Source organism: Geotrypetes seraphini, chromosome 11 (genome assembly GCF_902459505.1).
Source record: "Geotrypetes seraphini chromosome 11, aGeoSer1.1, whole genome shotgun sequence".
Classification (NCBI taxonomy): domain Eukaryota; kingdom Metazoa; phylum Chordata; class Amphibia; order Gymnophiona; family Dermophiidae; genus Geotrypetes; species Geotrypetes seraphini.
In genome coordinates this window covers 41,764,569-41,780,652 of record NC_047094.1, presented here as the reverse complement: position 1 = coordinate 41,780,652, position 16,084 = coordinate 41,764,569, and the positions used below count along the sequence as shown (strand labels likewise).

General features: G+C 38.9%; 1 protein-coding gene across 29 annotated transcripts in view; it reads left to right on the top strand.

Annotated features, from left to right (window-relative positions):
- RBFOX1 (RNA binding fox-1 homolog 1) overlaps positions 1-16,084 on the top strand; it is a 520,491-nt gene that overhangs the window by 158,522 nt on the left and 345,885 nt on the right. For 21 of the 29 annotated variants that reach the window (XR_004536479.1, XR_004536480.1, XR_004536481.1 and 18 more), the window contains 2 exons: positions 7,833-7,907; positions 8,008-8,061. Coding sequence is in view for 26 of the 29 variants with exons in the window: in XM_033914618.1 (XP_033770509.1) it covers positions 7,833-7,907; positions 8,008-8,061 (129 nt within the window). In the remaining 3 variants the exon portion in view is untranslated. The remainder of the gene's footprint in view (positions 1-7,832; positions 7,908-8,007; positions 8,062-16,084) is intronic. The other 8 variants (XM_033914629.1, XM_033914628.1, XM_033914624.1 and 5 more) reach the window with 1 other exon arrangement.

Sequence of the window (16,084 nt, the reverse complement as noted above, 5' to 3'; positions counted from 1 at the left end):
GTCCATGGTAGTCTAAACATTGGTCGGATCTATAGTAACCATCCTGATCTGTCTAAAAAAATGTGTAGTGTCCTGTATATAGGATCTGGCTTTGCAGACCTCAGGTTTCAAAAAGTGGTCCACAAACTTTGACAACGGTTCAAGCACAGAATCACACAAAGAAACAATGGGTCTACCAGAAGGATTCACCAATGTTTTATGTATTTTAGGAACCGTATAAAAGGTAGGAGACCATGTAGGATTTTTAGTCAAAAATTTTGCTTCCTTTTTAGTGATGATATTTGAAGAAAGGGCAGTCTCAACAATAATTTGGATCTCAGATTGGACTGCCACAGTCGGATCACCATCTAACCTGGCATACCATTCAGTATTAGAGATATGGGCATGAACCTGAGCATGATATTGAGTCCTAGATTGGACCACCACCGTACCCCCTTTATTGGTGGCTTTGATAACAATATTGGGGTCTTTGCGTAAAGAATCCAAGGCAGAGAACTGGACATGAGGCAAATTAGAATATTTAATATGTTTATTATCAGCCAAATGATCAATGTCACATAGCACCAGTTCCCTGAACACTTTGATATTAGGGTCCCCAGGACCAGGGGTAACCCATTGAGACTTAAGATGAAAAAAAAAATCATCAGGAGGAGTAGAAGTCCGTGAAAACAATAACTTGATTTCTAGATTTCTTCTAATTTTGGCTACATCCTCATTATTATTGTAAAACACTTAAATTTATATTTCTTTAGTGCCCTTATATTCACTGTTAGCACATGGGACGTATCCCATGATGGTGTGCGGGTTCAGGCGAGGCATTAGTCTTGCTGTTTAAGCCTTCTATCAAGCGCTGGAACGGTGTGTTTTCATCGTCCCTTATGCTTGCCTAGTCACACTGAGGATATGTCTTCACTATCATTATTATTATTGTTATTTTGGTGAATTGAGAGTAATGAGGGCAGTTTAGTGTTTTTGTGGAGTATCCTCTTGCCCAAATTCTGTATGTGGCATTTTAAGATGTATGCATCTTAAACTGCAATTTGCACGTGCAACTGAATTAATTAACAAGCCAATCTGCATCAATATTTGGCACATAACACTTAATTGATGCTAATTAGCAGTAATAAGATGTTACTCTCACAACTTTCTATGCACATTTTATAAAGTGGTGTGTGACACTTCTAGTGGGCAAATCTCAAAAAGGGGGCATGACCAGGAGAGGAACACAAGTAGATTGTTAGACATGCTGTTATAGAATACACTAATCCTTGCTTAACTTAGGCACAGGTATTTAGGCCTGGTCACTTAAATAGGTGTACCTAAATGTTAGTATGGGTGCTAAGTGTGATTCTAAATATTACAAGTGCCTTTTATAGAATTGCACTAAGCACCATTCTTACCATTGCTGATATTTTAGGCACCATATGCAGGAGGGGCATTCAATAATTTATCTATCTCAGTAGGAAAGAAAAATGTTTATTTTATTTTTCTGTATAGTACCCTGATAGCTCCATACACTTCATCCACTTTTCCTGCAATGACTATAACCCCCTTGAAAAAAAAATATTCTGTTTGACCTTCAAACCAGGACATCACAGCTTTCTTGACATCTTCATCACTTGAAAACCGCTGTCCAAGGAGAGATTTCTTCAAAACTTGGAACAGGAAATAATCCGACGAAGCCAGGCCAGGACTGTAGGGTGGATGGTTCATCTAAAACCCACATTTTTGGATGGCAGCCTGTGATTGTCGTGACATGTGCACCAGTGAAGAATTAGTTGCCTGCTGTGAGTTTTCCTCGTCTTTTCTCTTTGATTGATTTCCGCAAAGTGATCATTGGGTTGGCACAACTCTCCCTAGTTGCCTTGTGTGGCATGAACTCCAGAAGCAAAAATCCTTCATCATCCCAGAAGACAGTTGCCATAACTTTTGCCAGCAGATTTTTCTCTCATGAACTTTTTGGGGCGTGGGGAATGACTTGTGCTTCTACTGTATTGACTCCATTTTGCACTCAAGATCTCTGTAATAGACTCAAGTCTCAACTACAGTCATCGAATGATGAAAAAAATTTCACTTGGTCTTCACAGAGCATCTCCAAGTTCTCCTGACAGCACTGGAGCCTCGTGGTCTTCTGACACAGCATCAGCATTTTTGGAACCCATCTTGCAACCTTGGACATGCCCAACTTTTCATGAATTATTTTCCAAACTGTACCTGCCGAGATGCCCATTACTTTAGCTATATGGGAAACCTTAATTAATCTGTGTGACAAAATTAAATCCTCAACTTTCTTGCACATTTCTGTGGAAGTTGCTTCCATAGGCCATCCAGTCTGAGGGTCATCTTGAATGGACTTTCTACCCCACTTAAACTGCTTGCTCCAAAATTTTATTTTGTAGGATGATGGGGAAGACTCACTATAAACCACAGTCATGTGTTCAAGAATCTCCTTTGGCTTTTTCCTTTCTTTTCTTAGAAATTTTATCACTGAACAGTGCTCAAAATCTAACATTTTCTTACTTGATTCATACAAGGTCTTTCCTGACATCCTTTCTCTTGGAATGTTAGACTCACACTGAGCCACAACTGTGTATGAGTAACCTTGAGACATGTTAGAACATGCTCAGACTTGTTTCAACATGTGTGCTACTTTCTTTCATATTCAGGTAGATAAATTATTGAACACACCTTGTAGAATTTGAGGGTTAGTCACCTATCACCACTGACTGAATAACCTCTAGATCTGCCCAGACTTTGCCCAGCGGTCACCTAGGCTCTTCTCAGATAGTACTGAAGCATTAGAGGAAATGTTCAGAAGCAGTATTTGATTAATGTCAAACAGCGTTAGGGCTTTAAGTCAAGGTAAATGGCCCTTTATATGACTTAAACAGAGTGTGACATAGTGGTTAGAGCTACATCATCAACACCCTGAGGTTATGGGTTCATACCTCCTTGCAGCTCCTTGTGACCCTAGGAAAGTCACGTAATCCTCCACCTCCCCAGGTACATTAGATAAACTGTGAGCCCACTGGGACAGATAGGGAAAAATGCTTGAGTACCTGATTGTAAATTGTTTAATACACCTTATCCAAGCAGTGTATCAATTTCCAATCCCTTTCCCTAATGCTGCAGGGCCAAAAATAGCACAGCAATATTTAAGTCACCATGCATTGCTAAATAATGAAATGCAAAACAAACAAATGCATATTTAGCTTCTCATTACTATGCAAATTGCCTAACACAACTTGCAGTGATATACTGCAGGTTGTGTTAGGGCCTAAAATTGATGGTAAAATAAACCCAGCTCTTTGCTGGGGTTATTTTACCTTCCAGGAACAAAGCCATAACCTGATGCTTCCAGGCTGCTGGGCTAAAGTTCCCCTCTGTGGTCCAAAACTCCCTATGCTAACTCCCTCTATGTTTTAAATCCCCCATGCTGACCCCACTGTAGCCTGACCAACAAAGTCAAACCCCCCTGTGGCCCAACCATCCCAATGCTGACCCCTTGTGTTCCAAACCTCCAATACTGACACCTCCTGTGGCCTTCCAAACAGCACCATGTGGACCTCCCCCCAAACCTCCCTAGATTTTCCTTGGTGGTCCGGTGGTTGGGTTTTGAGCCACAGGAGGGTCGGCATGGGGGATTTGGGAAGCCACAGTGGGGATCAGCATTGGTAGGTCGTGTTGGTATTGGGATGGCAGGACCTGGGTGGATCAGCATTGCGAGGTCAGCATTGGAGGGTTGGGCCACAGGGGGCTGGCATGGGGGAAGGGTTTGGGCCATTGGGGAACTTTTGAATGGCCTGATGCTCCTGGGCCACAGGAATAACATTGCTTGCAAGGTGGTACACAGGCAGTATTATTCCTATAGGACAGGATTCAGTAACTGCAGTACTGAGATACCGCAGGTTGTTGAATCCCATGGGGCATCAAGGTACGATCAAGGGTGAACCTTTATTATCTATCTATCTATCTTTACTGCACCTTGATAATCCCTCCCTACATATTGTTCTCACTTGCACATATCCAGTTAGCAGTAGCTATAAACTGGATGTGCCTTTGAATATTGGCCATTTTATGTTATTCTTTGTTCCTTTATTCATATTATTTACCCAAGATTTTCTTCAAAACATGTCAGGGTGCATCCATGAGTCCTTTGTGATTTAGTGAACTGATTGAAAAAGTCAGCATAAGATGGCATGGGCTTTAAGAAAAGACAGTAGAAATGTCTAAGAGCTGTTTCAGTAACATAGTAATAAAGAACAGCAGTCAGCAGGGAGAATTTGCCTCTTCTACCTGCTAAACCTGGGATCCTTGGCAGTTTCTTCTCTCTGATACATCAACTCTTCTCACACTTGATTAACCCACACAGTTATGAGCCAGCTCATGCCTCGTTGACAAGACAAAGTAAAGTTTAATTGCTGTTATTTTCATGATAAATTGTCTTTCCTGCACTGGCTTCAAGGAAAAAAAAAAGTTAGATGATACAGCCATCAGAATGGGAGTGGGAAGGAAATGAAATATGAGGGTATCTTTCTGCTGCATGCATCGATCTACATCTCAAAGGACTTTTCTTGAACAAATCGAGGTGCCATTAGTGTACGTTAAATTCTGAGAGAGATCTGTCAGCCTCTTTGACAGCAAGGACTGATGGATATGGTACTCGTTCTTATCACTCATCTCTGTGAAGTGTACCAATCAGTATTTTTTTTTGTTGTTGTTGTTTTGATAAATAAGTTCCAAAGGTTAAAATAAATGTATGTGAAAAGATCCCATGCACTTAGGTCTAACTGTTACATCAGGAATTGTTTTATTGCTGTTGTGTATACATCTTTTTTTTCTCTTTGACAAATGATTTTCCTTTTGATTCTATTGTTCTCGCTTCAAGCATATCCTTAACTCTTGCCATGCTGACTGTCTTCTTTTCAGCTGAAAATGTCCATGTAGACTGGATTCAGAATTTTTCATCAGATTAATTGAGAATAAATTCAAAAAATAGATGCAAGACTAAAACAAAAGTAGCTGAGAATTTTGAAAAAGTAGAAACACCAAGGTGTGTTTAGAGAACTAGTACCTTTATTTCTATCTAGACAGTATTTATATTTCAAACACTTTGATGCCTATTTTATAAGGTTGTTACCACAGGAATTAACATGCACTAATATTACAGTGCTTCGTTAACTGTTAGTATTAATTGACTTATTAAAAGCTGATGAAAACAAGTCACTGTTCTAGGGGAGGAAATGAGTGACTGCCTCGTAGTTAGCACTGACGTTTTTGCAATGCATTAACAGCTAAACCAGAGGTGTAGCTAACTGCCTTCTGCATAGCATTAACATTCACACTCTGTCACCTGCAACTGAAAGCTAAACACCATCAATCAATCACACAACTCAATTTTATTGGAATAAATATTTGGCTGCAGCTTTATTATCTATCTATCTATTTTAATATCTTGCAATACAATCCATATCCAAAAATAACAATCCCCCAAAGCATATTTCACACACCTCCAGGGAGTTATTTGGTTTCAAAACTAGGCCCCGTTAAGTCTTTAAACTTATAACATTCCCCCAAACATGATCCATGGTGATGCCAGGCCATACTTTCCGTCCCTCCCAAGCATGACCCATGGTGACACTAGGCCATGCTTCCCCTCACAGTGGTGTCACCTATGAGTGTTACATGCATTTATTTATTAACTGCTCATCTCCCAGATCCAACTGGGCCAAACCCCATCCCCCCCCCCCACACACACAAAGCTGCAACTCCAAAAGCTCAACCAAAACCACCCAAGTCCACATAAAACCTGTAACCCCCTCCCAACACTGACACAAAACATACCACCAGAACACATGGGAGGGAGGGATAATTTTTCCTGAAGAGACTACTCTACTCTTCTCCTTTCCTTACAGAACTCTCTCCAACCTGCCACAAACATCCAACCAATCTTGCGACTGCCCCACCCCATCAACTCAAAAACCTTCCCAATCCTTTTTCTTTCTTACAAACTCAGTCAATTAACCCTTTCTTACATCCTCTTCTAAACTTGTCAATCCTTATTCTACAAACCCTTGATATCACCTCATATATTACCCTCACCCTCTCCCACCCCCCACCATTTCACCCACACCACCATCCAATAAATATTACCAGCAGGTGACATCAGCTCAGCTAATGTTATATCACACCAGATGAATCTGGTGTTCTTCTTTATCTGTCTTGCAACTAACATGGTAGATGTTGTTTGGCATTAAAAGCTCAACATCCTTCTCAACAGTTCTGAGAATGCCCCCAACAGTTGCCAAAAAGGGTTTGTACCTACTGTGCCTTAAATTTTACAGTAAAGTTATGAATATGAAGCCTACTAAACGTGATTGTACTGTTAGCACCAAAATAGTCCAAAAGATAAAACCGCACCAAATATTTACTTTCGATAAATTTTCACAAGACCTTCAGAAATGCTTCTCATGAGCTCGCAGTTTTTTGCTTCATAAGAATCCATGCACTTAAGTTGTCACCAGATCTGCCATTTCTTTTCATATATAAACATTTCTTCTTATTTCATAAATCTTAATTTTCCTAACTTAAATTTAAATCAATTATGATAAACTTATTGCATTTCACTTATAGCTTATAAATGACTTAGCTTAGTACCATTCCTTCTTTCAATGTCGGGAGGGAACTTGTCGCTCCGACATGTTTCGCCCTATGGATTCTTCAAGGATGACGACTAAAGTGCACAGATTCTTATGAAGCAAAAACTGCGAGCTCATGAGAAACACTTCTGAAGGTCTTGTGAAAATTCCTTGAAAGTAAGTATTTGGTACTATTTTATCTTTTGGAATATTAATTTTTACAGTTACATGTATATATGTATTAAATGCAAAACCTTTGTGAATATTAGAAAATAAGTCCCTGTGTATTTTGATAAAGTAGCTAATGACAGAAATTCATTGTGTAGATCATTATGTTAGACTTGGTATGGAATTAGGCAATTTGAGGCCTGGTTGGCTAGGGCTTTTCTCCTATTTTGTCTTCTTTCATCTGAAAACCAAGGCTCAAATTTGAAATAAATGTGAAGTCTAATGATATTGGTCGCAATGCATTTCCTCTACTCCAAATGACACAGTGACAAAATTAATCACCATTCCCGTCCCCGTAGATAACAGCGGGAAACAATCCCGAGTCATTCTTTAGTGCCTATCTCAGCTTCAGTCCTTCTGCACCAGTATTCTTCATTGTAAAGGCTTGAGAGTCAGTGGTTGGACCCATTCATACTTTGATTCTTCCCTCTCTCCTTAAAGAATTGCAGGGAGATAGTTTCCCATGGCTATCCACTGGGACAGGAACGGTGATGAATTTTGTCACTGTGTCATTCTCTACTGCACATTATTATCCATATTATAGTGCTGCAAATTTTTAGGCCTCAAACTTCAAAGAACTAAAACAGTAAAAGGAAGAACAGAAATGTGTCAGCATTTAAGTCTCTCCCTTCTGAGCTATTTGTTCAGTGTTTCATAAATGTTTATCCAGAAGGAAAAATGTATATTATTAACAAAAAAGCATGTAATTAGTCAGCATGTGTTTCTATTTGTATCATCTGTTTATAACATTGCAAGAAAAATATCAGCTTAATGTCTATGAATTATGCAAGTATTTTGTCTCTGTCCTAAGATAGTGTTTTATTAATATACTGTTTAAAACATTGTACATGTATGTATATGTTTGGCTTAGCTGGTTCTAGCAAATATAGACATAAGAATATTTTATGTTAATATCTGTGTGTAAATGTAAACTTTAGAGGAATTTATGATGTATGTTTTTAATAGACTGCTGCTATAACTCTGTTAAGTCATGGCCAGGCGTTCCTGAAAACGGGACATTTGTTCCAGTCCACTTTCCTGGTAAATAAATAAATAAATAAATACATAAATAATATATATCTATACATCGCTAGAGAAAAAGTATATTGGTGTATTAACAACGTGATATGTTCTTGTTTAGGCTGGAAGTTAAATCCAGTAGTGGGTGCGGTTTATAGTCCTGAATTCTATGCAGGTAAGCAGGCCTTTGTGTTTGCTGATATGTGATGGCTGTTTATGGATTTGTTTATGTATTTTGAGTTAACTGTCGATCAGATTTCACAGATCTGCCTTCAAAGTTTAATTTTGTCAGGGATGAAGTAAAAATGATTAGAAGATGTTCACCATCACTTCATCGTTGACAGTTTTTTTTTAGAATGCTAGAATTTTATAACATTGATGTCATTTGTTTCTTGAAATTGTTTGAAATGTTAGAAAAAGACCAGCATGTTGAACATCTATGCCTGTTCGTAGAATAGAAAAACGGAATATATGAATAGGTTATTGAGCTTTCTAGGGTTACATCTGTTTATTGAGTCTCATTCTTGAAAACTATATGAAAAATGTTATAAATTGATGTCTCTGTTTTTGTTCTCTTAGGCTTCCGTGGCTGTCATCATGATTGTCGCTATTGTCTGGATCTAGCCACATCTGGGTAAGTAGAACCAACATTTCAGCCGTCTTACTGTGGCTTTGTTCAGGGTATGCTGTGAACTTTGCAGCTTGCTCCCTCCTCCTTCCTTTTTTCTTACAGAATTTAACTAAGTGACCACAGACTTCCCCACCAGAATTTAAAATTGTGTCCAATGGATGTTCCCACCAAAATTCAAATTTGGGTTCCAACAAATTTTCCCACCACATTTAAACTTTCCCACCAAAATTCAGATTCGTGACCAACACAGTCCTCCATGTTCTCAGTCTGGTCAGTGGACCCACTATGTTTATAAAGACAGATTGCAGACTTCACAGCATACCCTGAAGAAAGTCACAGCATGATGGCTGAAACATTGGTTCTACCTACCCGGACGCCGCAAGACCTGGACAACAGCAACAATCGTCTCAATTTTTATTTTCATCTCTCTCTCAACTAAAAATAAACAATACCAAAAGTTACTTGACACCAGTAGTTGCCGAGTTTACAATAATTTTGAGAAGGGCATGAATGGACAATGACATGGGGACAAATTTGTCCTTGTCCCTGCAGGATCTCAATATCTATGTCCCGTCGCCGCAAGTTCTGGATCTGTCCCTGCCCATTCCTTCAAGCTCTGCCTTAACCACACAAGCCTCGAACACTTGTGCAGATGAGGAAAGAGGTTGCAGGGATGGAGCAGGGACAGGGACGGAGCTAGTGGGGACAGCACAAGGATAGAGAGATCCTGCGGTGATGAGAAATTTTGTCCATGTGTCGTTCTCTAAGCATGAACAATATTTTGTAATTAACAGTAGCGACAGTAATTTTCACGCTGGTCAGTGAAAGTGAATTTTTAAAATCAAAATAAACTAAGGGCTCCTTTTACTAAGGTGCGTTAGCATTTTTAGCTTCGCGGCTAGAACTAACGCCAGCTCAGTGATGGCGTTAGAGTCTAGCGTGCACGGCACATTGTAGCACACGCTATTCCGTGCGTTAAAGCCCTAACGCATCTTAGTAAAAGGAGCCCTATGTCATAGGATGTGTTTTCTAAAGGGCATTAAGTCCTAAGGTGCACTTACCCTCTCTTCTACAAAGCCGCCTTGCGGCTGCCACTCACTAACAGCCCCGAAGCTCATAGAGATTTAAAGGGCTTGGGGGCTGTTACCGCACGGCAGCCGCTAGCGCAGTTTTGTAGAAGAGAGGGGTTAGGATATGTGAAAATGCTTAACACAAAGCGTGTTAAAGTGTTTTTCAGTAAGCTTGCATTATTTATATTTTTGTATTTATTTTTATGGAGGGGAGGTCAGAAGCAGAGAATGGTCGTAGATGCACTGTTGACAATTGCATCCACTGATTAACACCATTATAACTTGGGAACCCTTGTAACTCCTAAATAGGTGGTTAAATGCTCCCACATCTTTTTTATCCCCCAGGTTAGGTATGATAATGCAAATAGCCCACAACTTTATAAAAATACCCTAATCCTGGGCAAACCAGAAATAGGCTTAGCACATGGGAAAGTTCCACATTAGCATGCACTAAGCCCATTCACTAGCACGCTTTAGTAGAAACACCCCATGGGAATACTTTGGTAAAATTAATAAATGGTTTCTCTTTTTTTTTTGTTACCTAAATATGGCTTACTTTCTCTAAAGCTATTGAATGGGGCAAAAATTTGTGGCATGTTTGGATTTTTATCCTGATTTTCTAACTTTTTTTTTTTTTTAGATTGTTTCAAACATTTGTTTATAAAAGAAAATTAACATGTGTTAGAATGTTCTAATTTATGCCCCCTCCTCCCTTTCTCCAAGTCACGTGAAATGCTCTGTCTCTGCTCCGATGCTCATAAAATTCCTATGCGTATCGGAGCGTTTAGCACTCAGCGCTACAGTAGAAACCTCTACCGCGGCTTAGTAAAAGGGGTTTTTAAATTAGTTTAATGCATGGTAAAACAATTCAATATGTACTAAAGGGTCAAAGGAGCTCCTGCCAGGTTAAACCAGGTCATGCTTGGATTTTCAGCAGCAGTTAACTGGATAGCGCCCCTGAATATTCCCTCTGACAGCCAAAGCCCTAAGTTAGGAGCAATCCAGGAGAGGAACATGGTCAGAGCCAGCACTTAATTACCTAGCAGTGATATTCAGTCTGCTAACCAGTTAAGACAACCAAAAGCCTGTCCTATCGTTCTCCGCCAAGCTAACTAACCGTGCAGTATTCTGAATATTGACTGGTATGTAGTTAGCTTCCTGGTTGCCACACTAACCTGGATATTCAATGCTAGACTCTGGTCATGTCTGGATATTAAATATCCAGCCTGAAGCTTATTTTTTTTTTTTTAAAGCACTCTTATGATCCAAATGCACATTCATGCTAGACCAGGGATATCCCTCATTAACATGCAAAAGATAGATTTGCATAAAATGGATGTGGTATTTATGCAGATCTATCTGAGTTATATTCATTAGAAACTTGTCCTGTTTGCAGCCACTCAATACCTTAACTCCTATTTTCCCGAACTATTTATTTAAAAGATTTCTCAACCGCCTATTCCTAGAAAAAAAAACAAAATTTAAAAAAACAACAGACATATCGGATCATTCAATAAGAACAATTAATTCATGGCGCTCAATTATATGTCAATCTAAAAATCTGAATAAACCAGAATCATCATTAAGGGTCCTTTTCGCACTAACCGATTTGGCATGCGCTAATCAGTATAGCACATGCTAAAGATTAACATGTGTTAAATTCTAAGGTGCCCACAGAATATAATGGCTGTGTTAGCATTTAGCGCGCTCTAAATCAGTTAGCGTGCCTTAGTACAAGGACCCCCAAGAATCTAGTCTTTTCTTAAGGTAGCATAATATAGATTTATCTTGCATTGATGTAGTCATAAATTTATACAGTACTAGTGATGCTCAAGTCCCCCACCCTCTGCTTATCAAATATTTAAGTTAACCTATTTGACCATATACAGTACGGAGACAACTCTTGGAGATTTATTCTGCATATTCACACTGAGGATTATTTGGAAAACAACAGGAGAATCTGCCTTCACACAAGATGTCCAGTTGGTGCTCTTTTTATTGTAATTGACTCAACATGACCGTGTTTCGGCCCAAAAGGATCTGCCTCAGGAGTCTTGTAGTTCAATCATGATAGATAAGATGTACAAAACAGGCCGATTCTCTTATCAGTACTCAACAGTCCATGCTGGCTTTAGACAAAGGGCTCCTTTTACTAAGGTGTGCTAGCGTTTATAGCGCACACACAAGATTAGCATGTGCTATAGTGCATGCTAGCCAAAAAATTACGGCCTGCTTAAAAGAAGGCGTTAGCGGCTATCGCGCGCCATTCTGCGCGTTAAGGCCCTAACACATCTTTGTAAAAAGAGCCCTAAGTGGTATTTTTCATGAAGAGTGAAAGAATATGAAATTTTGTACATCTTATCTATCATGATTGAACCACAAGACTCCTGAGGCAGGCCCTTTTGGGCCGAAACACGGTGGTGTCGAGTCAATTACAATAAAAAGAGAGTGAGCACCAATTGGTCACCTTGGTTGAGTTTTCTTGCTATCCACACTGAGGACCATGAGGAGTAAATTTGAGAATCATTACCAATATTAGATTTGTATTTAAATTGATTGTACTAACATGAACATTTTTTTTCCAATAAGATTTTTTTTTTCATTTGTTTCTACATACTCTAAAAATAATTCAGTTTAAATGTATTTGTATTGCTTAGTAAAAGAGGGCCTTAGTTGTAGATTGTAGTGGTTATTTTAGAAGCTTTCTTCTTGCTTTGAACAACTGAAAACTGGTATTTGGACATCCATATTGTTTGCATGTCCAGATCCCATTTTCACAAAGGCATGATGTGCATGTCTAGCACTATAGCACATCCATATAGCAAGGGAGGCACGGTGTGAGTGTGCTTAGGGTAGGACTAAGGAGGACCCAAAATATGAACGTCTGACTCCAATCACAGAAGGGGAAGGGATGATCTTATCTTAAAAGATAGTCATTGCTATTTAGACCTGTTTCTTGTCATGTCCTGATTAGAGAAAAGTACTTTGATTGAGCATCTGTCCACTAGAGCAATGAAGGCACAACACCTCCTTAATCCCCTAGTTGATGCTGTCCCCCTCCCTTTCTCCTGAATGTGAAAAAGCAAGAGATACCAGGCTATATGACAGCTTCAAGTATTATGGACATTCTTAACAATAGGGCATACAGATCTGAGTAACTGCTTAATGGTTAGTGCTCTGAACTGTGAACCAAAGAAAACAGGCTGAAATTCCACTTTAGTTCTTTTTTCCCTTTAATGTGATCCCTTCAGTGGCAGAAAAATATCTACTGTATATGAATATATGACACCTGCATTACTGAAGGCTATTGAAGTGGTATACATTCAGATACATTAGGTATTTTTCTGTGGAGGGATCACATTTACCCCAAAATAAAATAAAAAAACAGCTGAATTGAGATTTGAACCTAGGTCCCCTGATTTTCATTCCAGTGCAATAACCATTAGGGCATCCATTTGCTTTACATGGACATCTGTATGGCAGCATTGGAACATACCTCTTATGAAATGGCTACTCAGACCTCCATGTTCCTTGTTTTTTCCCGTCATAATTTAGATATTTCAGTTTTTAAAATGGACGCTCATGCTGGATGTTTCCAGCACATGGATGCCCATCAGGCTATATCCTGTTCTAAAATACATGTGATATGAACATCCCTTTGTGATGTTCTGACTTGGATATCCATGTTGTGAGTTGGATGTCCTTTCTAGAATGTCACTCTGTAAATTAAGAAACATTGATTGAAGTGTTTAAATATTATATGTATTTTCACAGGTACACTTATGGGATATAGGGCTTTATTTTAGAAGCCCACATGTAAATATCAACATTAAAATATATATATTTCATATGTGTATAAAGTCCAATTTAGAAAGCTAGAATGTACAAACCTGTACCACTTTACACAGGAAGGGGGCATGTTTGGGTGGGACCAAAATCTACATATACTGTATATTATCCATTTCAGAAGGGGAATACACATGTATGTTCCAATACATCTGTGTTGAGATTTAATACTGATTTTTTACATACATACCTATATATATATATATATATATATATTTTTTTTTATTATTATTATTATTTTTTTACAGAAGTGCTTGTTTTACTCAGATCTTTATAGGAGGGATTAAAGGAGCCCCCCCCCCCTTTATTCCCCATTGCTAATGTTCTCCTCCAAATTTTATGTAATGAAGTATTGGGCCAACTATTGCTGCTTAGTGATTTGTTCATGTGTAGGTTTATAAAATAAATACCAATATATTTATAAATGTCAACCCTTATACATGTAAGTTGCTGAGGTTCCTCCATTTACTATTTCATCATGTAAAATTGCTATGTCTGCTGCACATACTGGCAGATATGCATTTCCTCCTGCAATCATTTTAGAAAAGACTCTATGGGGTGCATTTTCAAAACAGAACAATGTCCAAAGAAACAGCGTAAAGTGGCACTTTGATGTTTTAATCACCAAAACACCCAAGTGCCAATTTTTTGAAACTAGTTTTTTTTAGATGTCTTGCAGGGCATTCACCCACCAGGATGTCTAAATGTTAAGGATTCATGTAAGAAACATGTTTTGGGCAAAATTTGGGTGGTCTTAGAACTTGCACGTCTTGTAGAGATAAACCTTTTTTCAAGACGTCCAGGGTATCATTTAGACATTCAGAGTTAGACCTGTTTAAAAAGTGAATAAGGGTACCCAAACTGACCAGATGACCACTGGAGATATGAATGCATGCCCCCCCACACACCCGCCCACCTGCAATGGTCACTGATCCCCTCCCAACCTGCAAAGATGTAAATGAAACAGTACATACCTGCCTTTAGAACAGGAACATCTAGTTTGGAAAAGCCTAATAAAGCAGCACTCATAGAAACATGAAGGCAGATAAAGACCAAATGGCCCATCCAGTCTGCCCATCCGCAGTAACCACTATTTTTTCCTCTCTCTAAGGCATCTTAAGTAGCCTGGTGGGTGGGCTAGTGAACCACAGAGAGGAGGACCCAGGCCTATAAGCCACTCTAACCACTACATTTATGGTGGAAAGTGTGAGCCCACCAAAACCCATCCCAAACCCACTGTAATGTCATATAGGTGCCATCTGCATCCATAATGGCTATTGAGGTAGTAGACAGGTGGGTATAGTAGGTTTGGGGGGAGTTTTTGAGGGCTCACCATACACTAAAAGGGGGTTCTGGTGAAATATATACATGGCATCCTTTATGTGAAGGTCACAACAGTACCCCCTAAGATCCCTCACTACCCTGCTAGAATGTCTGTATGGCCAGTCCATTAAGATGCTGGTCCCTCTCACATCCAATTTGAGCTTGATTTAGAAGTTTTGAACATGGACCTTTTGCATTCAAAAATAGCCAAAAAAGTTAGACGTCCAAAGGGCCAAGGGTCCAAATAGTCCATTATAAAAAAAAAGATGTCTAGTGGTTTTGAAAATGGATGTTTCTCCGCCTTGACTTTTGGATGCTGGCTGGAAACATCTAATGTCAGACTTAGGGGTCCTTTTACAAAGCCGCGCTAGCGGTTTTATTGCACATACGGTATTAGCGCGTGCTAGCCGGAAATCTACTGTCTGCTCAAAAGGAGGCGGTAGCGGCTAGCGCGTGCGGCAATTTAGCGTGCGCTATTCCGCGCATTAAGACCCTAGCGTGGCTTTGTAAAAGGAGCCCCTACTGTAGATGCATTATCAAAAATGCCCCTACATATCAGCATATCTTTTACTAAAATATTTCCAGAAGTGTACACATAACCACCTGGGCATACCAATTCTATTTTCTACATTCTGTCTAAAATTAAGCTGAGCATAAACTGTACTTAAGTGCAATTTTTTTGTAGATTTGTATCTGTTCTATTATGTTGAACTCTATACCTTTCTTACATTTGCCATCCAAAATTGAATTGCATACTTCTGCAGAGTACATTAACTTTATTATTATGAACATTGGTAGCAACAGTACGTGGTATTGAAAGATATATATTTTTAAACTTTATATCACTATCCACTGTACAGTTGTAAACATTATATAAACATTTCCATGTTTAATATAATCATTTTCATGTTTAATGATATACATTTGTAATTGGAAAAGGTCAGACAAGTGTCACAATATAGAACTAAAAGAGAAAATGCATATGAATACTAAGTGAAATTAGACGTATTGGACAGAAAAGAATCTCGAGTTTGTTCAGCTGTATCAGAGCTGAAGGTCTTTGAGAGGCTGGTTCCATCACACCAAGATTGTCAGTGAAAAAGAAGAAAACCTAGAGTGAGCCCTCAGAAGTAGTCCTTAACAGTTTCACTATCTGACACTATTTTCCAGATTATGGAATCACTTTGGAATTCAGGTTATCATTAAACATCTCATCTCTAGTCTTTATACAAATCCTTTATCAGGCCCCCAAAACTCACATAATTCTATGTTTTGAATTTTGAGGTCTCGGCTCTTCTTGAGATGAAATTTAAGATATGTAAATATAT